The following is a 10,377-nucleotide window of genomic DNA, read 5'->3' on the forward strand; positions in this document are numbered from 1 at the left end:
ACTATATATATATATATATATATATATATATATATATATTCCAATCTTGTAAACTGTATGCCAAATTTTTTTCAGACCTAAAACGCAATTCTAAGAACTGAAGTAGTAAGTATCAAATAAATTAATAAGTAATTGAATAATATTGATGGTTATAGGCATCTTTATAATAATCTTTAAACACCTTAAAATCTAATAAATATAATTTTATTGCGAAAAATATTATCTTGCCGGGGATTAAACCCGGATCTCACTCATTCGGTACGAGCATCATTACCGTTAGACTCTACAACTTTAATAGTAATTAGTAAATAGAGGAGTTACCATTTCATTACTTTTTTCATTGCTTTTTATAATAACAGTTTGATAATAACGTTACAATTTCTTATAATCATAAATATCATAATGATAAATTGATAATTAACTAAACGCTGAGATTGCGCTAAGATTAGGAAAGTCACTTTGAAAAGTAAAATTTACATCACTTCGCGTTTACTAAAAAAATTAACAATTTGTAACAAATTACTTTACCTTATTAGAAATAACAACTAAAAAGTAACGAGTTACAAGTGTCGAATTAATTTTTTCAGTAACGACTTTTTCAATTCAATTGTAACATCGTGATTTTCCAATCCTGATATTACCGTTAGAGTTATAAAAAAATTTGTTATTGCCAAATTATTATTATAACAGAATAATGATAAAGAAAATAACTGCGTTACGAGTAACTTGTTACTTCCATTTCTTGTTAGTAATAAGTATGTATTTCCTGTTAGTTAAGTATTCTTCGTAATAATATGTATACTGGTGTTCCGAATTCAAATGTCAAAACTTCGAGAATATAAGGGAAAAAATCGATAAACTAAAAAAAAAAACTTCCTTAAAGATATATTTGTTTTGCTTCGTTTTGTGTGTGCGCGTGTGTGTGTGAAGAAAGCTTATTACAAAGGTACCTATGAATATCAATACTAAACACGAAGAGAATAGATAAAATATAGCAATAGGAGTCAGGCGCGGCAATTGTTGCGCAAAACAAACAATGTGGATACACACAAAATTTTTATCTCCTATTGTCCTATTTTATCTATTTTCTTTGTGATTAGTAAGGAGTCTTTACGAATTTACTTATATTTAACATCAATACTATTAAATTGCTCATTAATTTAACTTGTATGTAATATTATTTAATATTCTAATTCTGTCTCAGAATTTCAAGTCTGAAAATAAAGTCTGTAAATGCTTTGCACGCACTTTTTGCATTCGCATCTTCGCTTTCTCTCTTTTCAATATCCAAATATATATCAATTTTATTTTAAATGCAACAATTTTCAAGGGGGATTTCAAGTAACGCGAGCAGACTTATTGTATAAATGTAAAAAAAGACAAACGTTGCTTCATTCTCACATTGCCTCTGAAGTATTATGAACGCAGCACACTCTTACATAACGCATAATGCATAAGAGAATCAAAATATAATCAATCAGAATCTTTCCTTTCTTTCTGTTTCATGAAAAAGAACAACTTTGATTGATTGATTTTCTCATGCATTATGCGTTATGCAAAAGTCTGTGTCGTAACCCTTATATTGTCGCTAATCATACACAAAAACATTCAGTTTGCTGATGAAAACTATTTTAATCGTTTATATTTTTACTTTTCTCTTATAAATTCGTCAGTTATCAGAAGTATCAAGTGAATTACTCCCGTTACATATGCTGCATACATATTCTGATGTTGAATATCTGATGCTGAACTGGTTTTCGTGTATGGTTTCCGCAATGTAATGCTTACACAGGCGATGTGAGAGTATGCGCGCTGATTTCCAGACAGAAGAGTGTCGGATCAGTGAGTCAATACGTTGACCAGATCAGTGTTTGGCTACAACACGAACCATCCCTATACTTGCTGCAAAAGGCCAACATTTTGAACAATATTTATATTAAGCAAGTGATAATGTAAATAAATATAAATGTGAATGAATAAGTAATACATAAGTATAAAAAGAAAAACTATACGTTTTGTTTTTTTACGATTTTCTCCAAAACGAAATAAAAACAAATATGTCTCTAAAGAATTCTTTTTTTTCTTAATTTATTGATTCTCTACACCCTTCCGAAATTTTAATTCGTTTAAATTCGCATCATGCTGTAAAGAGCATGCATTTTAAATACCGCGTGTATAAACAATATTAAAGTATCATATTAGATGGGTTGTATGAAATCATCGACAGTTATTTCACCGACAATGTTTTAATCGACACCATTTAATCGACATTGATTTCGCCAACAATATTTTAATTGATTGATATGATAAAATCACCGACAATATTTACATCGACACTCGTTTTATCAATATTGACTTTATGTTTACCTATACATATATACTATATTTATATGTTATTTTCGCCGTTAATTTCACAATCGGTAATTTTCTAGCAAAAGAAATATATTAGATAAATGACACTACAAAGATATAACAATACAAATTATATGAAATTTTGATATGGTTCTTTACGATTAGACAAAACAATTTCTGTCCCACAGCATTAACAAACTCATTGTGCTTATTACGTAAAAGAATGAAACAACTATCGTTATAGTTCCATTTAATATTTCTTTTGCGACAAAATTAGTGTAAAATTACTAGTTGTGAAATTTATACCGACGAAAATAGGGACTAAGGAATTTTTAATGGAAAATCGAGCTGTGCATGCGTGACATTCACCGTATCTGCAAATATATAAAAAATTCTTAATGACGTGCACATAGTCTACATACATATGTATATATAGATAAATACAAAATCAATATCGGTAAAACAAGTGTTGACGTAAACATTGTCAGTGATTTCATCATGTCAGTCCATTAATATTGTCAGCGAAATCAATATCTGTCAAATGGTGTCGATTAAAACATTGTCAATGATTGTCGATACAGATTTCATACAAACCCCAACAATACATATTGTAGGAGGATATTTATCGTAAAAACGTTAATTGTAAAAAAAATGTATTGTGAAAAAAAATAAAATTTTATCGATATTCGAAAGACAATCTCATGGTTACAACTTGGTGCATTCCCACTGCGCCTCGCGCTTCTTCAGAGAGATGCTCTATTTATGTTCAATTTATAATTGAAGAGATGGGCGGGATAAAGGTAATTCTACTTAGACTCTTTTTCCGACAATTATCTTTTTCATGTATTGATTTTAAAGTAGGAATTAAAATAACGAATATTGAAATCAAAAAATGTTCGAATTTTTTAAATAATTCATATATAGGCAATGATGCAACAAATCCCCACGCATTAAACCGAAAATTGAAATGTATATTTAAAAAGATTTTATTTACGATATTTTACAATAAATGACATGCATTTGCATTAACATAAACGAAATATTACAAAAATTGAATACCTAATGAATACCTAAAAATGCAAAAATACTTAATGAATACTTAATAATGCCTTAAAATAGCTATGAAAAGTGAACAAATAAAACAAGTTACATGAGCAAATTATTTTAGTAAAGAATATATGAATATATTATATAACTTAATAAATTAGTGTTTTTATTTTACAATATTAAAATTCAGAGAATATTTATTTTCATGTTCTTATCAGTTTTCTTTCAATCTCTTAAATTTGGCATTAAATAATATTATCATGCTGGCAATATCTATAGTATAAAAATACAAAATGAAACGTTCCCGCGAATACGTAGTAGGAGAGTAACCTAAAATTTGATTGACCTCCCAGTATGCTACTGCTGTTATGCGCGTTTCATCTTGTCTTATTACACCACAACAATATCGCTAAATTATATTATAAAACGTATATGTATGATATATACGTAAGATATATTTGAGTTTTTTCAACAAATTATATGATTTTGTAATAATCCTTCAAAAAATACAATCAAAATCTTATTTACAATTACAATAATATAGATTTATTCAACTAATATCTGTTATTGTATTTTGGTTAAACATATATATATATATATATTTGTATTATAATAATTATTAATATATTTAACACGTTATAATAATACATATATATGTTCGAAGTTAATAATATGTTTATTTTTAAAGCAGAGTTTGATATAGCTAACTTCTATTAACGAAGAATAGAAAATTAGCGACTAACTAATCTTTCAATAGTACATCCAATAAAATTATCAGCCGAATCTCCTCAGATTATATCTTATATGATTATGACATACATTGCGACTCGTTATAGACAAGAAGCTAAATTCTCATTAGTACAATGCATATATTCGACTCTATATCACTTTTTCCTTGCTTGGAATTCTGGAAAATTTATCTTTTGACTGACACATCTTTGTATTGATAACTTCAATGGCCAAAAAAATATCTGGACGTATCATTTTCGCTGAAGAACGGGAAAATGACATCATCCAATTCGTTCTATTAATTATCATATGATAACATATACTTTTGACCAAAGAATTCGAATACAATTGTTTGACATCGACAACGAACATCTTATATGGTTCTGATTTACGGTTTGGATTCTTGTCGACATTCTAACTGATTCAATAACTAATGTTTACGCTATTTTTTTCTAATTTTTTTCTGCGTTTTCATTTTAAAAATTGTGTACGTTAACATCGCTGAAGAAAAGTTTGAAACGCATACGGTCCTTTTTATCAAACAATATAATAAATTAATTTTTAACATCTTTATTATATTAATCGCTCGCTTATTGCCTTTATTTTTATTTTGTTTGTTACACTTACATTACTTATAAGTTTTACTTATAAGTTTTACTTGCTCTTTATACAATTGCAAGTGTAATCAGTGCAATAAAAAATTAGAGCAATTAAATCACTAGAGCAAATTAAATTATATCAATTTTTATCTAAGAGGAACTGATGAAATAGATGTCATAGATGTCAACGAAGACGGCCCAGAACTAAGGTTAAGCTTATCCAATTCTTCATCCGCTTTATTATTCTTCAGATCCTGTTGCGTATACAAGAATTTGTTCCATTCATCAATTCTTGGATGAGCTAGATGCTGTATTGAACAAAAAATTAAGTACAACATGTAAGCTTCAGCACGCAATAGTGCCAAATCATCAAAATATCACTATACGTACCTCAGCGACGTCATACACCCATATTTTACCAGTATCGTCTCCGACAGTGACATGCAATCCGCTTGGCGTCCATGATACCCTGTTCAGAGCAGGACATCCGTCGACAACGACGCTAGCGGTGGGTACCTCCGTATCCTGATTCAAATTCCACAAATCCAATCTGCCCGAATCGTCAACAGCAGCGAACAGCGCCGGATGTGTTGGAGACCAAGCAACGTCATAAACGTAGTCGCCGTTATGCTCGAAAGAATAGAGTGGCTTGTTCTCTTTCAAACTCCAGAGTTTGATAGTCCAGTCGAGAGAGGATGTCAGAAATAGATGGGAAAAGTCTATACCGCCTTGCACCGCGTGTGCGCTAATGCCAGTGACTGGTCCCTGATGACCCTCGTATGTTTCCGTCAACCCAGCACGGCTACCGTGCCGGCAGGCTATTCAAAAATGTTAAAATGTTAATAATTTTTAAAGTTTATTCTTTAATTTTCACGTACATGGACAACCACACTTACCCGAGTAAACAGTTCCGTCCTCACTTCCCATGACGAAATTGTTAACATCGCCGTGCGGAAAAGCCAAACACGTAGCGGCGATCGCTTTCGATTGCTTTGTGTGTAATTCCAATGCCTCTTGCGGTTGTGACAGCATGTCCAGACTCCACGAGCACAATTTGCCATCTGTTGAAATGCTAATCAGATTGTGTGCGTTTTGCGTTCCAACGACGTTCAAGCAGTATACTGGATGCTGCAGAATAAATAATGACTTCCTCATTCTCTAAGCTTAGAAGCCAAGAGCTAATTAGCTAATTAAACTGTGTTAAAAAATAGTAACTAACGGTGTGCGCAGTGGCAGATAAGGGGGTGCGTTGTATGGGAGTTCTTTTTTGTACTCGATTGTCCCATAATACGATTTGACCAGAGTAGGTGCCGCCCAGAATCAAGTTTGGATGGAATCTGGCGAATGTGGTAGACATAACGGGTGACTGACAGTGAAAGATAAACTCTGGAGTTGTTTTCTTGAATTTAGTGTTCCAGATTAGGCATACACCGTCAGGATCATTCGGAGTGTCGTCGTTGTTGTTGTACGAAGCTGCTAAAAGCTCGGGGAACTGCGGCGACCAATCCATGGAGGTCACGCAACGATTACGAGACCATCGCTCACAGATGAACGAGCGATTCAGCCAGAGTCGTTGATGACTCTTCTCATCCCTACAAATTCAGAATTCTTATATCGCAGAACGTATTTACTATCTCAAGCAACTATATTGCTTTAAAAACAAAAGAAGATTAACAAAAAAATCTTTTAATGTAATGTACGAGAATTCTTTATTCGGTCAAAACGGATCTTAGCTTAAATATTTATTTCTGTGTAAATTTATATATATATTTGATTTTTGCAAATTCCGCGCCAAAATCTTTTTTCATCTTCAAACCATCATAAGTAAAACCAGAGTAGTGATAACATTTCTATTAAATTGACAAACAATTTAATAAAAGTGGTATTAACTACTCTGGTTTAATACTTTTTTTATGCTAATAAACATCTTCATAAGAATATTAGTAATCATTAATAAGAATCTTAAAATCTGCGAACAATTTATTATGAAAAATCTTTCAATTAGTTTTCTACTTACATTCCATCTTCGCCGTCCATAGTGCCAGCATAATCGGTGTAGATATCAACCGATTCGCTCAATGCTCTTTCTATAATTCTGCTAGTGCGATCGAGGAATCGTTGAAAATCTTCCGATAGAATAATCATTTGCTTTTCTTCTTCACTAAGTTCCCGTACTATAGAATTAATAAAAATCAAGATCAATTTTTTTTCAATTAACAGAAATGATGAATTATAAAACATTTATAATTTACCTTCTTTTTTAGGCTTCTCTTTCTCTTTCTCTTGCTCTACCTGTGTAACAGCAGGCTGAACCTCCTTAACTTGCGGTAATCCATGAGGAAGTATTCCTGGTGGAAGTTTACTCTGGAAACCGTCCATGTGCGGCAAGCTATTTTCTTCATCTTCGGCTTGGCCATCATCAAATGTCAAAACTGTGGTGAATAAGCTGGTTCCGCCACAAGTATCCTAACTTGGATATAACTACCTAGCTACTAATCTACTTATTTATTCAAAATTCGCTAATATTCTAATAAATCTATTAAATCTTTTAGAAGTACTGTTTTTTTTTATATAAAAAACTAGTTACTTTTCGACAAATATTGAAACGCTTTAAAGAAAAACATTTATAGAACAATAATCTATTATAGTATCTTGAATTCACATCTATAAAAAAAAAACCACTGTGCATTCTGCTAAAATCCTAATATTTTTGTATTTGTTTTTATACTTCAAGTACCGAAAAACACATACTAGCATGTTTTAAAAAAAAAGAAAAAATTATATTTGTTTTTTCTTCAGAGTGATATACGTCCTCTAATCTATAATAAATTGCACAGGTAACTATTGATTTGCAAATATTTAATAAAAATCTTATTTCGAAGGAGCAACATCTAGAAGCATTAATAAATGCTATATCAAATAATTTAGATGCCATGCTAGAAAAAAACGTAATATATATACGGGAACAACATTATGAGTGTGAGCCTAGATACATGCAAAATTAGATACATGTACGAAAGGTGGACTGTCAATAAATGACGTTGATTTTATATTTTTCCATTTTGTTTTTTTAATTGCGTCTCTCCACCCTTTGTTGACATGCAGTGTCAATAAAGTAGAACAATGCGAATAAAAATGAATGTGGATATAAGTAATAAGAAATTATTAATTTTCCCTTTACCAGTAATTAGTAATTACTAATAATTATTAAATTATATACTGAATGTGTAATTACACAGTTCAATAAAAAATACACAAAAACAAGAATAATCGTTTCCCGTAGTTTGGGCACTGAATACGATATGTATCACTTTATCACAATTACAATTTTGAAAAATTTACAGTTAAAAATTGCAAGAAGGATTTTTAAAGTACTTTGTATAGTAAATTATAATTACGATATGTTAAAGAAGTTTTACTATAATCAACATTAAATATATTTTAAAAGAAATTCGTCAGCAATTACATTTTTCAAAAAGTATTTGTAATTAATATAGGGACTATTGAATTATAATTGCGCCTTATGTATATCATTAAAGAAATCTATCAAATATTTTTTTAATCATTCAAATTTAAGAATTCTTCAGATTCTTGAATATTAACATAATATCAACATTAATAAACTTAAAATAAAATCAAAAAGCAAATGATAAAATTGAAAAATGTTTGAATTTTTTAAATAATTTATATATACATTGATACATAAAGTTAAATTTTTATTAACTCTCTTTGACATTAAATTAGTATTTAGTGATCTAAAAATCTCTTTTTGAATAACAATTAAAAAAAGTAAATGTACCAAGGATTCCGTATATTGACCTTAAAAAAATACTTTTTTGATAGATCTTTTGAATATGGATCCTAATGGCCAATATATAAATCGCAACTTGATATAATAAATCCTATATTAATAATAAGTATCTTTTTAATCATAATCGACAAAATAAAAATTTAATTTTTAATAAAAAAATTTACTTGTTAAGGAAAATATTCCTAATAATATATATTTAATTTTGGAATGAAACTTCTCTAATATGTCACACATCGTTATATAATAATTCGATCCGACTCGATCACAACCGGCTCACATAAAAGAATACGGCTGGTTTCGCGTCCATGACATCGCTGTATTTGTTTAATGTCAAGACATTTCCGTGTCTTTAGATATGCTAAAATGCGCTAAAATAGCAATAAATTTTTGCTCTTAAAGTTGCTTTTTTGTGACTTCAACTCCACACTTTTCAAAATTGTGATGTGATAAATAATTTGATAAATACGATCATATTTATGGCACCAAAAGCTGGGAAATTTATCTTCAATCTTATGCTAAAAGTCTGTTTTGTTAAATAGTCAATTGGAATCACGTGTAAGGATGTAATAATTGCGTGAGGTTTTATTTCTCTTTTAATGATCAATGATAAATAAATGAAGATCAAAATGAAGTTGAAAGAAGTGGGATCATAATCGCGATCGTGTGAATTAATTCTTCTTTAAGGTTCCTGAGTATAATTAATCACATTGGATCGTGATAATCAAGAAATGATACGTTAAAATTTTTTGCATGTTATTTTAAATAAAGAGAGAGAATTTAGATAAAACAAAATATAATAAAATCGCTTTAAAACACTTGTAAAAATGGGCCGAAGTTATACTTACCTCTCTTGACAGTCAATAAATAATCATTAAAAGACATGTGAAGTGCGTTTACCAGTGTTTATTCAATGTGCATGCATAGCCTATTTTTACGTGATTTTTACAACTATTTACTGATTGTCACAAGGATAAAGCAGGGATAGCTTCGATTCATTTTCACAAGTGCTTTAAAGTGATCTTATTATCTTTTGTATTCAAATTTTCTTTACTTACAAATAACATGCAAGAAATTTCAACATATTATCTTTCACTTATGACATCACGATCCTATGCAACTACTCAGAAGCCTGAAATAAGCAAACAGACACGAATGCATAGCAAGTGGAGACGATTTAACGCAACTTTCCAGATCTCATGCAATATCGATTAAATTTACAACATCTATACATCAAGTACGACAATTAAAATAAAGTATATCTACAATTTTCTGTCGCTTCTTAAAAATAATTTTAAAAAAAGATAAATTTTTTATCAAATATTAAAGTGTTAAATTCTAAATATTCCTCAGTGTCATTAGGTAGATTAAAGTTATTTAAAAAAAATAACAATATAAAATATTTTTGCATGCGCAATAAAGCAAACTTATCTAGATTGCGTAAAAAGAAATGTAATAAAAAATATATATAAAATAAAACAAATCAATAAAACAAATTAAGCAATTTATAAATGCTAGGGGTGATTTCTTCCCTTCAGTGCATAGATAAGATAAAGACGACAAATTACGTGACGAAATTATTTTTAGGCGCAATTACTTTGTGAAAGTATAAGGTAGAATTATGGACATGTTTGTGAAATAATTAGGTAAAGTAAACCGTCTCTAGAGAGAAAGTACCTACCTGTGAACTCGTCCTCCCATTCTAAACCAGGATTTAGATTGTACTCGTCTTGAAGGAGGGAAAAGAGAAAATGTCAATCAATTTGATATTCAATTTGTCGGAATTGTTTTTAACGTTTTATATATATATATATATATATATATATATATATATATATATAA

The 10,377-nt window shown here is 29.8% G+C and overlaps 1 protein-coding gene across 1 annotated transcript in view; it reads right to left on the minus strand.

Annotated features, from left to right (window-relative positions):
* Window positions 1-4,873: 4,873 nt before the first annotated feature.
* LOC105617178 (cytoplasmic dynein 1 intermediate chain-like) overlaps window positions 4,874-10,377 on the minus strand; it is a 23,882-nt gene continuing 18,378 nt past the window's right edge. Inside the window, exons 7-13 of the mRNA XM_012198743.1 lie at window positions 10,217-10,264; window positions 6,980-7,159; window positions 6,745-6,901; window positions 5,947-6,319; window positions 5,624-5,855; window positions 5,118-5,545; window positions 4,874-5,035 (exon numbers count right to left, since the gene is read on the minus strand). Coding sequence (XP_012054133.1) covers window positions 4,874-5,035; window positions 5,118-5,545; window positions 5,624-5,855; window positions 5,947-6,319; window positions 6,745-6,901; window positions 6,980-7,159; window positions 10,217-10,264 — 1,580 coding nt within the window. The remainder of the gene's footprint in view (window positions 5,036-5,117; window positions 5,546-5,623; window positions 5,856-5,946; window positions 6,320-6,744; window positions 6,902-6,979; window positions 7,160-10,216; window positions 10,265-10,377) is intronic.

This window comes from Atta cephalotes, assembly GCF_000143395.1.
Source record: "Atta cephalotes unplaced genomic scaffold scaffold00012, whole genome shotgun sequence".
Taxonomy (NCBI): Eukaryota; Metazoa; Arthropoda; class Insecta; order Hymenoptera; family Formicidae; genus Atta; species Atta cephalotes.